This window comes from Leucopleurus acutus, assembly GCF_964270905.1.
Source record: "Leucopleurus acutus genome assembly, chromosome: 20".
Classification (NCBI taxonomy): domain Eukaryota; kingdom Metazoa; phylum Chordata; class Mammalia; order Artiodactyla; family Delphinidae; genus Leucopleurus; species Leucopleurus acutus.
In genome coordinates, this window is record NC_139162.1 from 33967067 (window position 1) to 33991250 (window position 24184).

At 39.8% G+C, this 24184-nt stretch overlaps 1 protein-coding gene across 2 annotated transcripts in view; it reads right to left on the bottom strand.

Moving 5' to 3' along the window:
• Positions 1 to 7905: 7905 nt before the first annotated feature.
• HEATR3 (HEAT repeat containing 3) overlaps positions 7906 to 24184 on the bottom strand; it is a 36321-nt gene continuing 20042 nt past the window's right edge. The window contains exons 12-15 of one of the 2 annotated variants that reach the window (XM_082862305.1): positions 20074 to 20162; positions 15119 to 15262; positions 11456 to 11632; positions 7906 to 8676 (exon numbers count right to left, since the gene is read on the bottom strand). In XM_082862305.1, coding sequence (XP_082718431.1) covers positions 8554 to 8676; positions 11456 to 11632; positions 15119 to 15262; positions 20074 to 20162 — 533 coding nt within the window. In that variant the 3' untranslated portion in view covers positions 7906 to 8553. Of the gene's footprint in view, positions 8677 to 11455; positions 11633 to 12120; positions 12453 to 15118; positions 15263 to 20073; positions 20163 to 24184 lie in introns of those variants that run through there. The other variant, XM_082862306.1, reaches the window with a different exon arrangement.

A 24184-nucleotide genomic window follows, 5' to 3' on the forward strand; every position in this document is an offset into this window, starting at 1 on the left:
CTTCTGAAAATAGGTTATATTTATTTAATTTTTAAATTTTATTGAAGTATAGTTGATTGACAATGTGTTAATTTCTGCTGTACAGCAAAGCAATTCAGTTATACATATACATATTCTTTTTCATACTCTTGAAAATAGGTTATAATCAGCTCGGTGCTTTGTGACCACCTCGAGGGGGTGGGATAGGGAGGGTGGGAGGGAAGGAGACGCAAGAGGGAAGAGATATGGGGATATATGTATATGTATAGCTGATTCACTTTGTTATAAAGCAGAAACTAACACACCATTGTAAAGCAATTATACTCCAATAAAGATGTTTAAAAACAAAAAAGAAAAGAAAATAGGTTATAAAAGGCATCTCAGCTTTCTCCTCTCTCTCTTGGAATATTGACTCTGGCGAAAGCCAGTTGCTGTGTCATGAGGACTGAGGTTTCCTGCCAATAACCAAGTGAATGGGCCACCTTGGAAGAAACCCTCCAGCCCAGTCAAGCCTTCAGCTGACTGCAGCCCTGGACGACATCGTTACTGCAACCTTGTGAGACCCTGAGGCAGAACCACCCAGCTAAGTTGCTCCTGAATTCCTGATCCACAGAAATTGTGAGATAATAAAGTTTGTTATTTTAAGCTATTAAATTTGGGGTAATTTGTTACACAGGAGATAACTAATGCAGTGCATTTATTTGAAGCGTCTATAATTTTCATTAGATTCTCAGCATAATTAATGACCCAGAAAAGGTTAGGAATTACTACTGTAAAATACGTACTAGATTTCTAAAAATCTTTGGTCCCTATCTTATAGTTTCTATGGGTTTATTTTTAATAAAAGTTTGGGATTAGGTCCAACAAATGAGGAGATTCAATTTTCCAAACCACTGGAAGATTCAAAAGAATGTTTAAAAGTGCTGTCTCAAGAACAGGCCTAGAGATGCAAACCATTATATATAGAATGGATAAACAGCAAGGTCCCACTGTATAGCACAGGGAACTATATTCAGTATCCTGTGATAAACCATAATGGAAAAGAATATGAAAAAGAATGTATATACATGTATAACTGAATCACTTCGCTGTACAGCAGCAATTAACACAACATTGTAAATCAACTATACTTCAATTAAAATAAAAAGAACAGGCCTAGAAAAGCAAATTCACCCCAACCTATCAAGCTAAGATCTAACAGACGCTCCAGTGGAAACGAAGTGATTTTTCACGTTCAAGAAGAAAGGTCTTGACCTTAAGATTAGGTCTTTAGGTCTTTAGGTCTAAAGACCTAAAGATTAGGTCTTTACCCTAAGACCTAATCACAATTCTGACATGACAATACATCCCTGAATTACTGTTAAAGAAAAAAGCCAAGCTGCAGAACATTATGTGCCTATTGTAGAAAAAATATATTCATGTATGTCTAGATGGATGTGCCCAGAAAGTTCTAGAAGGATACCTATCAACCAGGGTTTTTAGGTTGCAAGCAGCAGAAACAGCATGGCTATCAAAAAATAAAGTTTATTATAAAGTTCTAGGGTAGCTCACAAAACTGATGAGAGGGAGGGAGAATCAGTTTCTCTCAATGGGCAGGAAATGCAGACACAGGGCACAAGGGACCTGGTGCAGCCATAGGAACGGCCTAGTAAGAAACTGCTGCCCCAAAGAGGACACCATTGTGACCACAGGCCTCTTGCTCCTGCCACAAATGTCTCACGAACACTTGACTTGGTGTTGGTTCCACAGCAGTCCAAGCCCTGGGGCAGAACCATCCAAAGGACCACGAATTACTTTGGCAGCAGACAATCTATCAGTATCACAGTCCACTTATAATAGAAATAAACACTTAGAAATAAATCTAAGCATACAATGAGGTACCACCTCACACTGGTCAGAATGGCCATCATTAAAAAATCCACAAATAACAAATGCTGGCGAGGGTGTGGAGAAAAGGGAAGCCTCCTTTTCTCACTGTTGATGGGAATGTAAATTGGTGCAGCCACCATGGAAAACAGTATGGAGGTTCCTCAAAAAACTAAAAATAGAGTTGCCGTATGATCCAGAAATCCCACTCCTGGGTATATATCCAGACAAAACTAGAATTCAAAAACTATAATTCCAAAAGATACATACACCCTTATGTTCATAGTAGCACAATAGCCAAGACATGAAACAACCTAAGTGCCCATCGAAAGATGAATGGATAAAGAAAATGTGGTACATATATATACAATGGAATATTACTCAGCCATAAAAAGGACTGAAATAATGCCATTTGCAGCAACATGGATGGACCTAGAGATTATCATACTAAGTGAAGTATGTCAGAAAGAGAAAGACAAATACCATATGATATCACTTACATGTGGAATCTAAAATATGACACAAATGGACTTATCTATGAAACAGAAACAGACTCACAGACATAGAGAACAGATTTGTGGCTGCCAGGGGGAAGGAGTGGTAGAGGAGGGAAGGACTGGGAGTTTGGCATTAGCAGATGCAATCTATTATATATAGAATGAGTAAACAACAAGGTTCTACTGTATAGCACAGGGAACTGTATTCAATATCCTGTGATAAACCCTAATGGAAAAGAATATGAAAAAGAATGTATATATGTATAACCGAATTACTTTGTTGTATAGCAGAAATTAACACATTGTCAATCAACTACACGTCAATAAAATAAATTTTAAAAAAAATAAATCTAAGCAGTAACAAGACAGAGACGATGACGGATTTTATTTTGAAGGGGACAGAATATATGGACTAACCATATACTATAAATCCATATTTTATAAAAATAAAATGGCAAGGAAAGGAAGGAAGTGTTCTGCTCCTAAAAGCGGATGTTTTAAACTAGTATAATACAAGTTTACTGTTGCTGAAAACAAAGTGTTTTTGGATATGGAGAAGAGAGTGTTAAAATTGCTCATGTCCTATATATCAGTTAAATTAGGCATACCTTGCAATTCACAGATAGCGGCGTTTTTTACAAATTTGCTTCCTCTGTGTTTGTGTCACATTTTGGTAATTCTCACAACATTCCAAAATTTTCATTATTGTTATATTTGTTACAGCCATCTGTGATCAAAGATCTTTGATGTTTACTATTGTAATTGTTTCGGGGCACCACAAACTGCACCTAGATAAGATGATGAACTTAATAAATTTTGTGTGTGTTCTGACTGCTCTACCCACGGGCTGTTCCGTTACTCTCCCTCTACTGGGCCTCCCTATTCCCTGAGACAAAAAGATATTGAAATTAGGCCAATTAATAGCCCTAACTGGTCTGTAAGTGTTCAAGTGAAAGGAAGCGTAGCATGTCTCTCACTTTAAATCAAAAGCTAGAAACGATTAACCTCAGTGAGGAAGGCATGTGAAAGCCTAGATCAGCCAAAAGCTTGGCCTCTTGCACCAAACGGTTAGCCAAGTTGTGAATGCAAAGGAAAAGTACTTGAAGGAAATTAAAAGTTCTACTCCACTGAACACAGGAATGATAAGAAAGTGAAACAGCCTTATAGCTGAAATGGTTTTAGTGGTCTGGATAGAAGATCAAACCCACCCACAACATTCCCTTAAACCAAAACCTATTCCAGAGCAAGGCCCTAACTCTCTAATTCTATGAAGGCTGAGAGAGGTGAGAAGCTGCAGAAGCAAGTTGGAAGGTAGCAGAGGTTCGTTCATGAGGTTTAAGGAAAGAAGTTAACTCCATAACATAAAAGTGCAAGGTGAAGCAGCATGTGCTGAGGTAGAATCTGCAGCAAGTTATCTAGGAGATCTAGCTAAGATAATTAATGAGGTGGCTACACTAAAGAACAGAGTTTCATTGTAGATGTAACAGCCTTATACTGGGAGAAGATGCTGTCTAGGACTTATAGCTAGAGAGGTTATGTCAATGCCTGGCTTCAAAGCTTCAAAGGACAGGCTGAGTCTCTTGTCGGGGCTAACGCAGCTGGTGACTTTTTAAGTTGCACCCAATACTCCTTTACAATTCCAAAAATCCTAGGACCCTTAAGAATTATGCTAAATATACTCTACCTGTGCTCTATAAATGAAACAGTAAAGTCTGGATGACAGCACATCTGTTTACAACGTAGTTTACTGAATAGTTTAAACTCACTGTTGAGACCTACTGCTCAGAAAAAAAAAGATGACTTTCAAAATATTAATGCTCATTGACAATGCACCTGGTCACCCAAGAGCTCTGATGGAGATGTACAATGAGATTAATGTTGTTTTCATGCCTGCTAACTCAGCACCCATTCTGCAGCCCATGGATAAAGGAGTAATTTCCACTTTCAAGTCTTATTTAAGAAATACATTTTGTAAGGCTATAGCTGCCAAAGTCAGCAATTCCTCTGACGGACCTGGGCAAAATAAACTGAAAACCTTGTGGAAAGGACTCACCATTCTAGATGCCGTTAAAAATATTCATGATTCATGGTAAGAGATGAAAATATCAATATTAACAGGAGTTTGGAAGAAGTTGACTCCAACTCTAATGGATGACTTTGAGGATTTCAGGATTTCAGTGAAAGAAGTTACTGCCAATGTGGTAGAAACAGCATGAGAACTAGAATCACAAGTGGAGTCCGAAGATGTGACTGAATTGCTGCAATCTCATTATAAAACTTTAATGGATGAGGAGTTACGTCTTATGGATGAGCAAAAACTTAGTTGACAAGGAAGCAGTAGGGTTTGAGAGGATTGACTCTAATTTTGAAAGAAGTGGATAAAATGCTATCAAAAGCTTTGCATGCTACAAAGAACGTGTTTGCGAAAGGAGGCGTCAAGAGATGCTTCACTGGTGACTTAAAAAATTGCCACAGCGTCCCCAGCCTTCAGCAACCACCACCCGGGTCAGTCAGCAGCATCAACATCCAGGCAAGAGCCTCCACCAGCAAAAAAGATTACAACTCACTGAAGGCTCAGATGATGGGTAGCATTTTTTAACAATAAAGTATTTTAAAATGAAGGTATGTAGGACTTCCCTGGTGGCGCAGTGGTTAAGAATCTGCCTGCCAATGCAGGGAGCACGGGTTCGATCCCTGGTCCTGGAAGATCCCACATGCCGCGGAGCAACTAAGCCCGTGCGCCACAACTACTGAGCCTGCGCTCTAGAGCCCACGAGCCACAACTACTGAGCCCACGCGCCACAACTACTGAAGCCCGCGTGCTCTAGGGCCCACGTGCCGCACCTACTGAGCCCGCGTGCTGCAACTACCGAAGCCCATGCGCCTAGAGCCCGTGCTCCGCAACAAGAGAAGCCACCGCAATGAGAAGCCCACGCACCGCAACGGAGAGTAGCCCCCACTGGCCACAACTAGAGAAACCCCGCGCGCAGCAACGAAGACCCAACGCAGCCAAAAAGGAAAAAAAAAGTATGTACATTATTTTTTAAACATAATGCTATTGCACACTTATGCACTGGGAAATCAAAAAATTGGTGACTCACTTTATTACAATATTTGCTTTGACACAGGTGTCTGGACCAGTATCTCCGAGGTCTGCCTGTACAATCAAGTATTGGTCCATGCAATTTCAAAAAGGCAGGAAGCAAGCCTGCAACAGAACTGGCTGAACAGGAACGCTGAAGAGATAAGAACTTTCCCTATCTTGATTACTCAAAGGTATTCCTCTGAAAGACTAGATAAAGGCAAAAGATAAAACTACAGATAAAGAAATGTAATTAAATGACTAATATTTCAAAATCAATTCTAGTTTAAAATGAGTTTCCATCTTAAAGGCAAAAAGAAAAAGAGAGAAGTAAAGCAGTGATTTTTATTTCCTTGGATAAACATGCCATGGCAGGTTGGACACTTAAAAATATTTTCTAGAAAAAAGGCTCTCACATGAGCTTATACTTCAACTCTTAAAAGAGTGTATATGCTTAATGGACTATTCTGGATAATTTGCAAATAACTGTATTTTAAAGCAGACTTTTTTTTCCTACATAAAAAACTACAGTTTCTATTTTACTGTGGCATGAATAATATTCATATGCTTGCTGAGCTATTATGTAAACAGCTGTAGAGTATATTTAATCTTTTCCTATCTTTATTGTTGTTCTGAGTAGCAAAATTAAATGGTAGCAGTACAGACTCTTAATGCCTCAGAGCCTAAAACATTGGGGGGATGGCACATTTCCAATGTAATAACTCACGTTCCACTGTTCCATAGGGTGATTCTGCATTCAAAAACTGCAACAAGCTTGCTTAATAAGACAGAAAATCACTAACATTTATTTGTTCGACAAATATTTATCGAGGGCCTACTATGTACTAAGCCCTGTGCTAGTTATTTTGCATAATGTTTATAGGTTGGAAAGTGTGGGAAAGATTACAAAATTGGAAATTTTATCCTCCTTGAAAATGAATATATGCTATAAACATTTGAAGCAGGGAGAACTCTGAAACTTTTCTTCATTGGAAGAATTTGTCTCTCAAAACCACAATGAGCTATCACTTCACACCTGCTACAATGGCTATTTTCAAAAAGACAAGAGATATGTGTTGGTGAGGATGTGAAGAAAAGGGAACCCTTGTGCAATATTGGTGGGAAAGTAAATTGTGTAGCCACTATGAACACAGTAGGGAGATTCCTCAGAAAATTCAAAATAGAACCACCATATGATACAGCAATTCCACCTCTGGGTATAGATCTGAAGGAAATGAAATCACTGTCTCAAAAAGATATCTGCAGGACTTCCCTGGTGGCGCAGTGGTTAAGAATCCGCCTGCCAATGCAGGGGACACGGGTTCGAGCCCTGGTCGGGAAAGATCCCACATGCTGCGGAGCAACTAAGCCCGTGCGCCACAGCTACTGAGCCTGCGATCTAGAGCCTGCAAGCCACAACTACTGAAGCCCACAAACCTACAGCCCATGCTCCGCAACAAGAGAAGCCACCACAATGAGAAGCCTGTGCACCACAACTAAGAGTAGCCCCCGCTTGCCGCAACTGAAGAAAGCCCCCAGGCATCAACGAAGACCCAACGTAGCCAAAAATAAATACATACATACATAAATTTATTTTTAAAAAGATATATGTACCATTTGTTCATTGTAGCATTATTCACAGTAGCCAAGACATGGAAACAACCTAAACGCCCATCAGTGGATGTATGGGTAAAGAAAACGTACTGTATATACACAATGGGATAGTATTCAGCCATAAAAAAGAAGGAAATCCTGCCATTTGTGACAATGTGGGTAGACCTTGAGGACATTATGCTAAGTGAAATACATCAGAGAAAAACAAATACTGTATGATCTCACTCATATGTGGAATCTAAAAAAACAAACAAAAAAACGCCCCAAAACCAAACAACTGAATGCATAGAGAGAATAGATTGTTAGTCGCCCGAGGTGAGCAGTGGGGGGCAAGCAAAATGGGTGAAGGTTGTCAAAAGGTACAGACTTCCAATTATAAGTGACTGGGCATGTCATGTCCAGCACGGGGACTACAGTTAACAATACCGTATTGCACATTTGAAAGTTGCTGAGAGAGTCGATGCTAAAGGTTCTTATCACAAGGAAAAAAAATGTATGTGAGGTGATGGATGTTAACTAAAGTTAAGTCCTGTGCTGGGTATTGGGCCTTTTAACAGGTCAACTGAGATCTACAGTGGGTAAATTTTCAAATCTCCAACAACTCCTCTGATCAGGCAAATAGACAGACAACAGACCCGGTCCAGGGGCCCCACTCCGACAATGATGTGCACTGAAGCTCCCTCCCTTTGCTCCACCTGTCACCGTACTACCTCAAGGACATTGACAGTAATGCTGGAGATTCTTGGTATAAAGTCTTGTTTTTAATAGCACACATATATTCAAAGCAAGATCCATTAGCAAGCAAACACGCAGTAATAGGATTATCTGATATTTTAAAAAAGATCTTCCAAGACACAAAGCTTTCAATTAAAAAGTTATTTATTAAAAAACATATTCTTCCAATTCTGATTCCATTTAAATTCCAATTAAATAAGGAGTGATGCTCCAAAGCAGTATCCGATCAGATCCTTTTGTACAGAGGACGACGATGACCTCATGAGCTCATTAGCTAGTAGTATAGTCTGCTAAATAGTGGTGTATGACTCCAACTCACTCCCCTCTTCACAAAAGGTAAGCATAACTGATATACTTCATACCAAAAAAAATTTATAAAGCTTGTCTTCATATTTCAGTTAAAGATTTAGCTAATATAAAATGATAATGGCTTAAAAGAGCAGCCAAGCAATGCTTCGGATTTTCCTTTTTTGCAAAATTCAAGGAAAACATGATTGTTTGGAAGTGTCTTCACTGCTCGTGAAGAAGCACCTGAGATTTCCTTGTGTTTCCACTCTTCGTGTTTCCAGTGATTAAAATATGCTGGAAACATTTCTGAGAGCACTAGAAATGCCACACAGATCCCAGAGCTTTTAAGAGTTTCTGATAGGTTCTGGAGTTTTTATGAACTTCAAATTAGTGTACAGGCATTAAAAAATGACTTTCAGGAACACACACACTGAAAGGAAACCCTCTAGTATTCTTCAGCTTTGAACGCTCTGAGACGAGGACTGGTCTCTTTCAAGTAGTCAGTTTTTTCTCAACAGTTTCTTGATAAGCGACAAACCTTCTCAAGTTCATCTTCACGTTGTCAAGAACACACAGCTGATCTGGACTGTATTTAGCTCTCCCTTCTTTCCGTATCTGCCAAAAATATATCATATGTGATTTGGTATATATCACTAATTCCTTTAAATAAGAAAGCATTTAATTTGTGGTGTATTTATTTTTAGAACAAACAGCAGTCAGATTTTGGTGAAACATTTTCACTTCCAAGGTGATGGAACACAGTACATTAGCCATAATAAAGATAAATTAAGATTATGCACCTTTTAACTGATAGTTACAAGAACAACTGAATTGTAGACTTTAAAAGAATGAGTTGTATGGTATGTGAACTATACCTCACCTCTAATCCAGAGCCATGGTTCTCAAATTTTAGCATCTGGAAGGCTTGTTAAAAACCAGACTGGTGGGCCTATCCACACAGTTTCTGATTTTCAGTAGGTCTGGAGCTGGGCCTGAGAATTTGCATTTGTAACAAGTTACCAGGTGATGCTGGCGCTGCGGATACAGGACACTTTTGAGGACAGCTGCTCTAAAGAAGTTTTTTGGTAAAATGCATTGTATTGTGTTTAGATGCAATTTGGGGCTAAATATATACCAAACAGCCTTTAATGCAACTGTGGCTTCATTCACAAAGGAGCTTCATATAAAAAACTACATGCTGCCGTTCTGGCTAACAGAGAAATTTCATCAGGGCTTTATAGCTTTGAGAAAAGAAAAACAATTAAATATCACCATCACTGCAAGGCATATTAAGTAGGAAAATCAATCAAAACAATGGACATTCCAGAGGTTAGGGGTTACTTTCCTAGTTCACAGTTTACATCACTGCTCTCTAAGCATTCGCTTCTACACAGTCTGATGACTCAACTGCAACTGCTTTCCTTGCAGCTGCAGGGAAAGGGGACATTTTCTCCTTACCATGCAGACTGCTTTTTCAGAAGTTTAAAGGGCCTGTGATCTTTAAGAACAATGTGGACACCCTCCACGTACTGGTATGGAAATGTCTCTAGGAGACAGTGTTAAGTAAAAGCACAAAAAGGACAGGAATGTGAATATATTATACTACCTTTTGGATAATGAAGGGGGAAAATACTAAGGTGCATTTGTCTTTGCTTAGAGAAACACCATTCAATTTGGTTACCCATGAGACAGGGAACAGGTGGGAATAAAACTTCTCACTGCTTAAAAAATAAACACTAGGTCTTTGGGATCGGGGTGGGTAAAATGGGTGAAGGTGGTCAAAAGGTACACACTTCGGTTCCCGCTGACCCCTGAACAATGCAGTGGTTAGGGCGTCAACTCCCCACCCCCCAGTCAAAAACCTGGGAATAAGTTTACTGTTGGCCACGGATTCAACCAACTGCGGATGATGCAGTACTGTAGTATTTACCACGGAAGAAAATCTGTGTATTTAAGTGGATCTGCCCCGTGTTATTCAAGGATCAACTGTATAAGAGAAATAAGTCCTGGGGATGTAATGTATAGCAAGGTGATGACAGTTAACAACACTGTACTATATATCTGAAAGTGACTAAGAGAGTAGGTCTTATAAGTTTTCATTACAAGAAAAAAATCTGTAACTATGTGTGGTGATGAATGTTAACTAAACTTATTGCGGTAATCATTTTGCAATAGATACATATATCAAATTATTATGTTGTATACCTAAAACTGACACTATATGTCAATTACATCTCAAAACAAAACAAAACCCAGACAAAGAAACAAACAAAACTACAGGCTTAAACAAAGCATAATTAAGAGTAAACTGATCAATTTTCCCCCCTCAAGACTAAAGTCACCTACTGGTGAAGCTTAACTCAGTAAGTGTCAGCCACTATCACTACATTTTTAAATGTGGGATGCCAAAACATGAAAATGTTAAAAACAAACCAATTATTAATGTTCCTAAACTAATACTGATGTAACCGTGACACAGAATGTGCACGGCATGTGCTATTTTTTTCTTCTGCAAAAGAAAACTATTTTTTATCTCTTAAAAAAATTCAAAAAGTTTAAATTTCTAAACATACAATCACATTCACCTAAAAACTTATCACAGAGCTCTGGCCACAGGAACTGAATTCTGCCTTAGAATCTTGTTAGAGAAAAGAAACACGTATTGGAAAGCAACAAAAGTAAGCTACTTTTCCATTAAAGCCTCTATTCTCTTGACAAAGCTTTAAAAGCAAAACTTTAATTTAAAATGTAAAAGCAAAAAATACAAACATTTTTATTTCTCAAAATGAAATAGAGATTTAGATAAGAGGAGAATTGATAAACTTACATTCGTGGACATGTGATCAAACGCTGTTTTTAAAATTTCTGATTGCCTTCCCCCAACCACTAAAACAGTTTTTGAACATTAATTTTTTGACTCAAAGTTAGCTTTTATGCTTCTGATGAATCAGTCAATCAATCAATCAATAAAAGGGCAAATGAAGGTAGCTACGTTCTCCATTAGAGGCCAACTTGGAGTTTGTTTGCCTTTTTTTCAGAGCACCAAAGGGAAATATTCGTAACAATGAAATCAGCCTATAATGCATTACATGATATAAAATAAATTTAACATGTCTATGAAAGTGCTTTGCAGGCCAGACTGTAGTGCTTACACATAAGCACTGTTAACATTTCTAAACCGCTGCAGAAACAGGAACGTGTCGACACCATTTTGGCTCACGTCACAGTGATTCAACAGAAAGGGAGACTGAGCCCTGACTCAGCCAACAAGCGTTTACACAGAACTGGGGATGGAGTGCTATATGAATCACTGAGATTGCACGGAGGGAACCACACACACCCGCCTCCCATAGAACGCTGAGACTTCAGCATTTCTAAATAAAATGCTACATACCTTCATTTTGAAGACTGGCTGGAATTCCTTCAGAGCAGATAACAATTTAATTTGAACTGAGGCCCTTTCAGCTTCCTTACCATCTGCAAAAACATCAAAGAGGGCATCCAAAGCCTCTCCTGCTACTACAAGGGAGGGATCTTTGGTGGCAACCTCAAGCAGAAAGCACCCGATGGTCTGGAGACAACAAAACACAGTTATCATCCAACATCCTGAGTCAGCTTTCGAAATAAGTACTAACTCTAAAGGTGACAACAATTCACGCATAAAATTTTACATAAAAATGCTAGGGAGGGACTTTCCTGGCAGTCCAGTGGTTAAGACTCTGTACTTCCACTGCAGGGGGCGTGGGTGTGATCCCTGGTTGAGGAACTAAGATCCCACAAGCCATGCGGTGTGGCCCATAAATAAATAAATAAATAAATAAATGCTAGGGAAAAATTAAAACTTTAAAAAGATCAAAGGCAACACATATTTATAAAAATACCAAGTATAACATAAGCAAGATAAATTTAAAATCTTAGAGTTTATATTCCTAAATAAAATGAATTAAGATCCATAAATGATATATGAAAGACAGATATTGGAAGTTATTAAAATTTCCTTTCTATCTCCATCAAAAAGGCTTTTCCCATGGTGTCAAAATGCATATAAATATTATCTGTAACAAAAAACCCTTTTTTAAAAATTTTTTTAAATTAATTAATTAATTAATTAATTTATGGCTGCGTTGGGTCTTCATTGCTATGCGCGGGCTTTCTCTAGTTGTGGCGAGCGGGGGCTACTCTTCGTTGCAGTGCGTGGGCTTCTCATTGCAGTGGCTTCTCTTGTTGCAGAGCACGGGGTCTAGGTGCGTGAGCTTCAGTAGTTGTGGCACACGGGCTCAGTAGTTGCAGCTCACGGGCTCTAGAGCGCAGGCTCAGCAGTTGTGGCGAACGGGCCTAGTTGCTCCACAGCACATGGGATCTTCCCGGCCTAGGGCTCGAATCCACATCCCCTGCATTGGCAGGCGGATTCTTAACCACGGCGCCAGCAGGGAAGCCCCTGCTTTTTAAATTACATGAAAAACACCCTAAGACAATTAAAAAACTAAAGAGCACATAATCTGATTTTGCATCACTGTGATGATTTTTAACATCTACCCATTTCTTTCACAATTAGCTAGCTAATGAACAGATCATTCCCAACCTGCAAAGAATTGTTTAAGAGTAAAGTTATTTTATTTTGGCTGTTCTGCTTCACACTTTATGTCTTAAGGGCGATGTGCACATCTGTATTACGGGTGGGAGAGTGGAAATGCTGAGTCCAGGGCTTCCCTGGTGGCACAGTGGTTGAGACTCCGCCTGCCAATGCAGAGGACACGGGTTCGAGCCCTGGTCTGGGAAGATCCCACATGCCGCGGAGCAACTAAGCCCATGCGCCACAGCTACTGAGCTACTGAGCCTGCGCTCTAGAGCCCGCGCTCTAGAGCCCACAAGCCACAACTACTGAAGCCCACACGCCTAGAGCCCCGTGCTCCGCAACAAGAGAAGCCACCGCAATGAGAAGGCTGCACACCGCAACAAAGAGTAGCCCCCGCTCACCGCGACCAGAGAAAAGCCCGCGCACAGCAACGAAGACCCAACACAGCCAAAAATAAAATAAATAAAATAAAATAAAATAAATTTAAGAAATGCTGAGTCCAAACTCCAGCTCTACCATAAATAACGGGGTGACTCCGGGACAGTCCCGTTACCCACGCTGGGCCTCAATTTTCTCCTCTGAATAGAAGTGGTCTAGATAACCTCTAGGATAGTATTTAAATTTAGTATCTTATCATACAACATGAAATAAACAGCATCACCTACGAAGCAGTTTTACTGAAAAGATTAATCTGAATCGAACCTAGCTTTTAGATCTAACTTCCATCTTGCGGGAGATTCAGAGGATAAAGGAGCAAACGTAACGTCACAAGGAAGCAATCAGACAAATCCAGAAGCTGAACGTTACGAGCCACAGCCAAGCCGGGAGCTGAGGAGAAAACAGGGGTTGGGAGGTGGCGCAAGAAGGAGCGCGGCCCTAGGTGGAGAGCGGCTTAGAAGGCCCCCAAGCAGGCACAGCGTGCAGACTCGACTGAGATCCTGGGTCAAACAAACCATCCACAAACAGGTATTTCTGGAACGACTAGGAAGTTCTGAATATGGACCAGGTATTAGACATATTAAGAAATAACTGTTAATGGTGTACAGCATAATGGTGGTTATATAAGAGAGTGTCCCTCTTGTTAAGATACGCCTACTGAACCCATAGGGGCAGAATACCAGGATGTCTTTAACACCCTCAGCAGAGCAACTACTTGAAGTATATATGATAGAAAACTAGTAATTCTTAAATACGCTTGATGGCTATACAAAAATTTACTGCACTTTCTACTTTTCTTCATGCTTGAAAAGGTGACTAAATAAAAATATTTCAGAAATCTTATGTTATGCCTCAGAAAAACTCGCTGTTCCCCTAAAGTGGACCTTGGACCTTACAGTCTAAAGGGGTGGGAAGTGATTATACCTACACATGCTCATCGGTATATGTGCACACGTACAGAGCCACACAGCCATGCTCTCTCACTTGGTGTCTATATATAATCAAAATCCCTGGAATGACACAGAAGAGATGGGTAACAGTGGCTGCCTCTCTAGAGTGGAACTGGGGGACCGGATGTTTAGGAGTGGAGATGTCTTTGCACTATAGATTCTTTTCTACTTTCCTAAATGTTTTGCTATATGCATGTATCACCATTTCAAAATAAGCTTCTAAAAAATACCAGTCACACTGTTTAGCTCTTAGCAAGTTAAGAAAATACTTTACAATAATCAGTTTATAATCCATTATCAGCAATCTACACTTCAGCAATGATGATTAGCACAACAAAGGGTAATTTTACTATTACTGTTCTTTTAGTTACTAGGCTGTATCTCTGGCAGTGCAGTTCCTAAGCAACTTGTTGAGATAAAGTGCTGGAAGCAAACATGCTGAGTGAGTTCCTAGTGTGCTGGCACTACCAGAGTTGCTGCTTAAAATTTATGAGAGGTCTTAGGATGAACTGGGTGGCTTTGTGCAGAATGCACTACAGCCTGGTGTGCTGAGGAAACTGTCTGGACTGTTCCTTCATCAGGAGGAGAATACAACATGTACACATTTAACGCAACAGCAAAGGCAGAGGCATCTTGAACAACTCTGAACCCTGGCCTTCCACTGAAGACAAATTTATTTTTGATAAAACATCTCCGGAGTAAAGTTAAATGGCAAAATGTGACAACTCTTCAAGTACCTATCTGATTCATGGAGTTAGATTAAGCCAAAGGGCATGTTTTAATAATATACCTTAGTAAGCAACTTTTCTTTTTCTTGCAATATATATATATATATTTTTTTAGTTTTATTTTTTGGCTGTGCCGCACGGCAGGCGGGATTTTAGTTCCCTGACCAGGGAGCAAACCCATACCCCCTGCATTGGAAGCTTGGAGTCTTAACCACTGGACCGCCAGAGAAGTCCCCAGTAAGCAACTTCTTGATATGATTTCTTCTCATGAAGTCCACAGAAGTTTTTAAAATCCCACACCAATAGTCACTCTTCTCCCATTTCTAATGACTTAATGATTTAGGTTGGAAGCATATTGTTTTTACCTTAAGAGTGTCAAGTGTACCATCTTCTTTGGCTAGGACGCTGCCAGTGATTCCTAAAATACTAACCACATTCACCCTCACCCCAACATTACTACTATGGATGCCTGCTCTGCATAGTGTCAACAGCTGGTCGGGAGTCATGCACTGTTGAAAGAGAAGGAGAGAGTATTTAGCACGTTAAACTCAGCCAATTCCAACAGCATGTGCAACGGGATTGGCAGGAGTCTCTTCTACAAGAGGCACGATGCTACAAGCGACACAAACTCTCGGTGGAGAAGTTATTCCATATTCTAATCACTCATTAATAACGTTGGTAACTCTGAACTAGGACGAGGCCTGCTCATGTCACTGCCACCACTTACTCTATCCCATGGCTGTAAGCCTGTAAAAGAACCTTCAGATCCTATTTGTCTCATTTGAAGACTTTCATTCAGAGGTACACAGACCAAAGAGATTCTCATTTCTTTTCAACGTTGATCATAAAAAATGTAAATAGGACCACGCAGCTTTAATAAAAATGGGCTGAAATCTATACAAGGTAAGAACTGACTCTGAGATTTGTGTGTTATGGTAAATTAATAAAGACTGTAAAACCCATTAAATCATATAGTGCTTCCACCAAGTAGTGATAATTTTCATTTTAAGCTGATTTGAACACACACGTGGACACAGGTATCACAAGAGTGCAAATGTCACTTTCCCTTTCATAGAAACTGAGGGTCAGAAGTTATGTTCTTTCTTTTTTCTTTACAAGTTACGTTCTTGAAAAAAATTCTCAAATATACAAAGAGAAAATATTTAAAGAGTATGTATTAGAGGCCAACATCATGTGCTATATTTAACAGTAAAACACCAGAGACTTCCCATGAAACTCTGGAACAGGGTCAAGTCTGGGTTAGCACTGCTCTAGAGGTGTGGCCATGCAATGACTAAGGACGGAAGGAAGACAGGCCACCAGAGGAAAGGAGGCGGAAGAACTGCGAAGCCAGGTTCCTGGGAAGAGCATCCACGTGGATTCTGAAATCACCTAGAATCATGACGGGACCAGTGAAAAGTAACAGAAACCAACAGCAGGAATCTTCAAGGAACGAGGGGCGCCCTTGGGGGTGGTGGGTGACTGTAACCAAGAGAGGTGGGGTGGTGTGGTCTAGTGACATGGTACTCAGAACTGGAGGATTTTAGAAAGGAAGCAGTGAGGACGGTTTAGAACTGTAGTTCTCAAACTTCAGAGTGCATGACAATCACCTAGAGAACTTGTTAAAACACAGACATCTCTGGGCCCCTCCCCAGAGTTTCTGCTTCAGTAGACTGGGGCCAAAGCCCTAGGATTTGCCCTTATACACACAGAGGAAAAAGACCACAGACCCGATAGCAAAATTGGCAAAAGATGGGAAAAGTTACAGAAAAAGAAATGCAAAGGCCCTTAAAACACATGAAAAGATGTCCAACCTCCTCACAGTAAGAGAAATGCAAATTAAAATTGAGATATAATTTCTCACCCATCAGACCACTTAAAATCCAACATTTTGACAACATATTCTTCTGGTGAGGCTCTGGCAGAACAGGCACTCTCAAATGCTGCTGGTGGAGATTTGAAACGGCTCAGACTCTAAGGAGGGGACTACAGCAATACCCAGAGCAAAGCTACAAATCCATCTGTTCTCTGAGCCGGCAAGTCCAATTCTAGGAATCGATCCCAAAGACACAATGGCAAAAAACACAACAGAACTTCTGTAAAAAGGCTATTCACTGCAGTTCTATTTGTAATAGCAAAAGACTGGAAACAACTACAATATCCATCGATGCAGACATGTTGAATATGGAATATGTACACAATGGAGTGATATGAAGCTGTAAAAAAGAAATGAGAAACATGTCTATGGTGATTAATAAGGGAGAAGAGCAAAGTACAGAAGCACTACTTTTAAGGAAGGGAGTGGGGCTTCCCTGGTGGTGCAGTGGTTAAGAGTCCGCCTGCTGATGCAAGGGACACGGGTTCGTGCCCCGGTCTGGGAGGATCCCACATGCCGCGGAGCGGCTGGGCCCGTGAGCCATGGCCGCTGAGCCTGCGCGTCCGGAGCCTGTGCTCCGCCACGGGAGAGCCCACAACAGTGAGAGGCCCGCATACCGCAAAAAAAAAAAAGAAAAGGACTGAAATACATACATATTTTGCTTATGTTTTCCAAAAAAGAACAATAGAATGATAAATTAAAAAACCAAAAAGGATGATTACCAATGGCACAAAAGAAAGAACAGGGGCAAAGGGACAGAAGCTAGACCTCTCTAATATATACATATATACATTCTTCTTGGGGATAAAATATACATAAAACTTACCATTTCAACCATATTTAAAAGTACAGTTCAGTGGTAGTAAGTACAGTACATTCACACTGTTGTGCAACCGGTTGGTGCAACACCACCATCCATCCCCAGAACTTCTTCATTGTTCCATACTGCAACCCTGTACCCATTAAACAATGTCTCCCACCCTTACCCCAACCCCTGGTAACCACTGTTCTACTTTCTGTCCCACAAATTTAACTACTCTAGGTCCCTCATAAGAGGATTCATACAATACTTGTCCTTTTGTGTCTTTCATTTAGCATAATGTCTTCCAGGTTCATCCATGCAGTAGCATGTATCAGAATTTCATTCTTCTTTAAAGCTGAGTACTATTCCACAGTATGTATATACCATATTTTTCTCTGAATATATCTTGTTTCAGTTTTAACTCTGAAACTGTGTAAATATTTTATATAATTTAAAAATTAAAGCAAACAAAAAGTGCTTTAATAAAAGCTGAAACAACGGAAGCTAACTTTATAACAAGCCACAAAGAGAACTTTTCAAGCAACTTTAAAACACAGTAATTTGTATAGTCCTAGAGGGATTTTTTCCCCTAAGGACATGAAGAATCACAAAGAAATCTTAAACTGCATTCAGTAGTGTTATTGTTAGTAATAATACCATTATTTTGAAATTATTAACTATATTCTGTAGGGTAAATAATTAACGAGTTTTTAATGATGGTTTAAAAAACTGGTTATTTTTAGAGACTGCTAGGACACCAACTCATTATTCTAGAAAAAAGGTGGGGTGGGGGGAGGGAGAATCATGCCCTATCTTTTTTGGTATGAAATTTATTTCAAAGTTACCAACTAATTGATGAAATAGGAAGTTTTTATTTATAGAAGAATCACAGCTAATAAATGCTTTAAAAGGAATGACAAAATTAGGGTATCTCCATTTTGCAAACCCTATAGTGGTCTGCAAAATAGTGGATCTATACAACAAAAATCACTGGTTGCTACAAGTGAATCCATTGATTAATCTTAACATCACTATTTTACAACAATATGTGATTTGTGATATAAAAGTAGAATATACATACAGCACTGTGAATTATTTTTGCCTAAATGATCTGATCCTGAACCTAATTAAGGCTCTAGACCTAGCTCCCAATTTATAGGCAATATGGGAGACAGAGGGACCTGTTAAATAATAACATTGTTAAAGCAGCCATATCTGAGAATGGGGGAAATTCTTTAGGACAGATGACAGCATCTTCTTCTTCTTCTTCTTTTTAATATTATGGCATTTTCTGGGTTTTAAAAAAATTTTAATTACTTTATTTATTTTTTATTTTTGGCTGCATTGGGTCTTTATTTTTGGGTGTGCGCGGGCTCTTCTCTGGTTGCGGCGAGCAGGGGCTACTCTTCGTTGCAGTGCACAGCTTTCTCATTGTGGTGGCTTATCTTGTTGCAGAGCACAGGCTCTGGGCATTCGGGCTCAGTAGTTGTGGCTCATGGGCTCAGTAATTGTGGCTCGCGGGCTCTAGAGTGCAGGCTCAGTAGTTGTGGTGCGCGGGCTTAGTTGCTCCACGGCATGTGGGATCTTCCTGGACCAGGGCTCGAACCCGTGTCCCCTGCATTGGCAGGCGGATTCTCAACCACTGCGCCACCAGGGAAACCCGATAGCTTCTTCGATGAATAAATAGTATGGGGAAAGGCGGGCAGGCAGGGGAAATGTTATAAATTCAGAGATTTAAGAATCTGTCAGTATACTAAAAACTACTGAATTGTATACTTTAAATGGGTGAACTGTATGGTATGTGAATTGAATCTCACTAACCCCGTTAAAATATATGTATTTAAGAGACCAAAATACCAACTGAGAACAATACATGGATCCTACTTAGATGCTGATTTGAACAAACCAATTGAAAAAAAAAAAAAACATTTTAAAAGCAATCAGGGGAAACTGAACTCAGACTGCATATCAAATGATAATTTTAAAACACCTGTTGATTTGGGGGTTTGGGATAATGGTATTGCGGTTAAGATTTTTAAAAGTTCATTTTCTGTCACAGACACATAATGAATGAAGCACACAATAAAACATTCATGGGTGAAATAATATGATTTGCTTTAACTATTCCAAGAAGCTAAAACAAAAATGTAGGGAAAGTGAAAGAAACAAGAATGACAAGATGTTGGCAACTTGTTGACACTTGGTGATAATGCTTTCAGGTAACAATACTATTTCTGCTTTTAGAAATGTTTGAAAATTTCCTTCATAAAAAGTAAAAAATAAACGTGATAAGGCACCTATCACAGAGGTGCAGACAGATCACTGTGGAGGACCTGGAGTACATGCCTATAAATTTCTGTCATAAAATGTTTTAAAAAAGACAAATGATTTCCAGAGAAAATATTTACAACACAAATGCCAAACACATTATATCAACTAAAAAACTGTGTATGTTTTGATGGGGGTGGTGGGGAGAAGGAAAAGATTTTACTTTTATACTTTCAGTACTTTTGTTTCCACTTTACAAGGATCATGCATTACTCTTTCAATAGAAATAAATACTTAAAAATAGTTAAGCAATAAATTTTGCCTCCATAATACAGAATCTTGGCTAGTTCCACAAAAAAATTTTAAAACCTTACCTGAGGAATGTTCTTGGAGGCCGCCGTTTGCAAAAGGGCCCTCAAGGCACTACTTATAGCTTCTAAAAAGTCAACATGCTTAGCGAAATCTAAAACACAAAAGTGAAATATAAATTTGTTTTTGTCTTTCTCTAAGAAGAGTTATTTATAGAAAAAGAGTCAAAATAAAGCATGTTAAATGTTAATATATGCTACAATATTAAAAACATTTGATATTTAAGCCCAAACTTCCACTTCACAGCTCCCTGTGAACTGCATATTTGAGTCGGAAAGATGACCACGATTGAAATAATCAGGATAGTCCTGAGAGTCCTTGACTTGTAGATGCTGGATTTTCATTTAACTCACACTGTAGCACGTGATAAGCCTGAGCTAACCTTTGTAGACTGAATTAAGCTTTTCACAGATTGCTATCACGGTGCTGGGCAGACGTAGGGTAGAGTCATCTCCCAAGTCAGAGTGCCTCCTCGCCAACCCAAGCCCACTGCACAGCCAAGAAGTGTTGCTTGTGCAGGGCCAGGCCACTATGCCTCTAGTTTTCAGTGGCTCCTGTGGTTTTTACTGACCCAACTTCCCCTTCCCACTCTTGCTCATTTTTACTCTTTTCTTATTGTCCCTTCTTCCCACACAGAATAAACAGAACAACAGCAATAAACAATTATGATAACACAGCCATATAGGAGAGTGAGGACCGCCTAGGTGAGCTGGCTCCCTAACCCCTTTGGTGGAAGGGAAAGCAATTGATGTGGTGTGATAGGTTATATTTTCCAAAAATAGCCACAACAGGGCTTCCCTGGTGGCGCAGTGGTTAAGAATCCGCCTGCCAATGCAGGGGACACGGGTTCGAGCCCTGGTCTGGGAAGATCCCACATGCCGCGGAGCAACTAAGCCCATGCGCCACAACTACTGAGCCTGTGCTGTAGAGCCCACAACCCACAACTACTGAAACCCGCGTGCCCTGAGCCCATGCTCCGCAACAAAAGAAGCCACTGCAATGAGAAGCCCGCGCACCGCAACGAAGAGTAGCCCCACTCGCTGCAACTACAGAAAGCCCGTGTGCAGCAGCGAAGCCACAACACAGCCAAAAATAAAAAATCAAATAAATAAATAAATGTATATTTTTTTTAAACCCAATAAATTGATTTAAAATAGAAAAAAATAGCCACAAGAGTATTTCCAGTTCTGCATGATCTTGCAGAACCTTGCCACTTCCCATAAAGACTGTGGAGTCTATTTCCCCTCCCCTTGAACCTGGGTGGGACTTTGTGGCTTCTCCAACCAGGACAACATGTGAAAGTGACAGGCTAAGTGGTAAAAGGCATGACTTCCACCTGACTCACATGCCTTTGCTCTCTCCTCTCTCTCAACTCTCGCCCTTGGAACCCAGCCACCATATTATGGAAGCCCAGGTCACATGAAGGGGTCAGAGGTGGGTGTTCTGGCTGACAGCTCCAAACCAACTACCAGACATGTGAGTGAATAGGCCTCAGATGATTCTGGCTCCCAGTCTTCCAGCAGAGGCCCTAGGCTAGGGTTTGTCAACTTCAGCACTATGGACATTTTGGACCAGATCATTCTTTGTGGTGCACATGGAGTCGCCTGGGCACTAGGATATTTAACAACATCTCTGGCCTCTACCCTCTAGATACCAGCAGCAACCCCCAAATTGTAATTAAAAAAAGGTCTCCAGACATTGACAAAAGTCCTCGGGGGGCAAAAACTGCTGCCAGTTGAGACACACTGGCCTAGACATCATGGGGTAGAGAAAACCATCTCCGCTGGACCCTTTCTAAATCCCTGACCCACAGAAACCACGAGAAATAGCATACGATTACTGCTGTTTTAAGCCAGCAAGTTTTGGGGTGATTTGTTATATAGCAGGAGACACTTTGTCCTTCTCCTCTGTGGTGCCCTTGGCCAAATAGAGATTCTGATGCCCCTTTCTGGGCTGCATGAGAGCAAGGCAGCTTCTGCAAAGACTGGAATTAAGGCTTGTTTTATCTTTCGGCTCTCTCATTTTCAGATATATGTTATGCACAGAGGTAGGGAATTCCTGTAAGTATCACAGAACAGATACTAGGATACTTTAGGATCAGACAGACCAGGGACAGAATCCAGCCTGTGACATTATGTGACCTCTCATTTTGGTCTCAGCCCAAGTGTTAGCTCCTCAAAGGGGCCTTTCCATACTAACTAGTGCGACACCTCATACCATTCTGCTTTTATGTTTTTCCTTCCTAGCCAAAATGACCTTAAACCTTTATTTATATGAAAATGCAAGCTCCATGAGCATGGCGGCCTTGCCTATCTTGTTTATGCCTATATACCTTGGACCTAGAACAGCGCAAGGCATAAAGTAAGTCAATAAATAAATAGTTGTTAAAAGAAGGAACCCCCCTGAAAAAAGTTCCTAAACCTCTAAATCTCAGCGTCCCCATCAGGCAGGTGGAGTAATAAATGCCTAGCTCATAAAACCTAGTACCTAACAGGCCCTCAAAAATTGGTATAAAATTGTTACTATTAAACTTCCAAAAGCCACCATACTGGCTCTGAAAAGTAACTTATATTTGATTAAAGCTGTAATGTAGTCCTGGAAATCTGTCAGCTACACATAAAACTATTAAACCATGTTATGAAGAACTAACTTGATACAAACTAGAACACATCTCGGAACCAATTTTTTTTCTATCCTCTATTCTTAGGAAAATAACAATTACCTTAGATTCAAAATCCTAATCTAAACTACACTACTGTTTTACATTACGTGAAATTCATATTTCCCCTAAATTTGGATGATTTTTATTTAATTCACATTTCTGTTCATTTATCCAAATTAGGGAAGGAAGTTCAAACAACTCTGCCTTTCTGAGAAATTCTCAGTAAAAGGTCAAGACGCGGTTTGTCAAAAGAAATTAAGTAAATGTCAAAAGAAGTTAAACAAAAGAGGTGATTCAAAATGTGTTTCCCCGCAACAACTTTGTACAGCATCTAAGAATTTGTAGCACACCTAAATGTAGGTAAATAGTCAACCCACAAGTAATCAAGCAGCAAATTATATTTAGGTGAATTCTGCAGACTGATTTTCAATGTTCTGATATGGAATAAAAACCGTATCCCAGAATGGGTGCTACCACCATTCTAACTGTAATGAAAATGAGCTTTCTGCTCCCCAAAATCTAGGGTAGCAGGGAATCCTAAATGATTTTAGAACCCACGTAATGGAAAAAATGACAAACTGACCCAATCTGCAAATACAACATTGCTAAAAATTTCTTATGTTTTGAAGATCAATATTTTAAATGAAGGAGACAAAGACGTTGGTGTTTTGAACACAAGAACCAGACTCTACTAAAAACTTGCTCATTTTATCTCTGATGTCAGCCACAAATCTATGGAGGTATGTATCAAAAATTTTATAAGTATTCAGAACTGTATTTCAGCAGCAAAACTAAAACAAGTTAAATACAATACAGCTGTACGATCCTCATACATTTAACTCTCAAACATGGTAACACAAAAGAGAAATTTAGCCCCATTCTCCCCACCAAATTCTTCAATAACAGTTCACATTATCCATGTAGAGCTCACAGGGTTACACTATTTTATAAATCCCAAATATTTGGAAAGACTATACTAGAATAGTATAAGCAATTATCCTTTATCAAAAATTTCATTCTGATAAAAAGGTTATGTCTACAATAGCTAGGAAACGGGAATTTATTAAAAATCTAAGTGTTTAATTATACTTTCTCACAATTCAGAAACTTTCCATTATTTCTCTAAGGCTCAGCTTGTTATGGTTTTCCTGTGATCTTTCCAGGTAATAAATGTGCCTGTACCAGTGACCAAGAACAGCCAGCTGAACTAGGAGAAACACACCTAAGTGTGTTCTGCATAAGCAGAGGCACAGAATATGTGCACTTACTTCCAGTGAAATAAACTCTTCATGCTGGCAGGGGATGGGGCTTGTGGGACCTTGACTGGACTCTCATGGAGAAATGGCCCAGAGGAAAGAGATGGCAATTGTGAAACTAGGGCAAACAGGGTTCTCTCAGGTTAAGCAGGTCTTGGAAGCACTAAGAGGTCTGGGTAGGTCCTGCTCGCCTGGGGG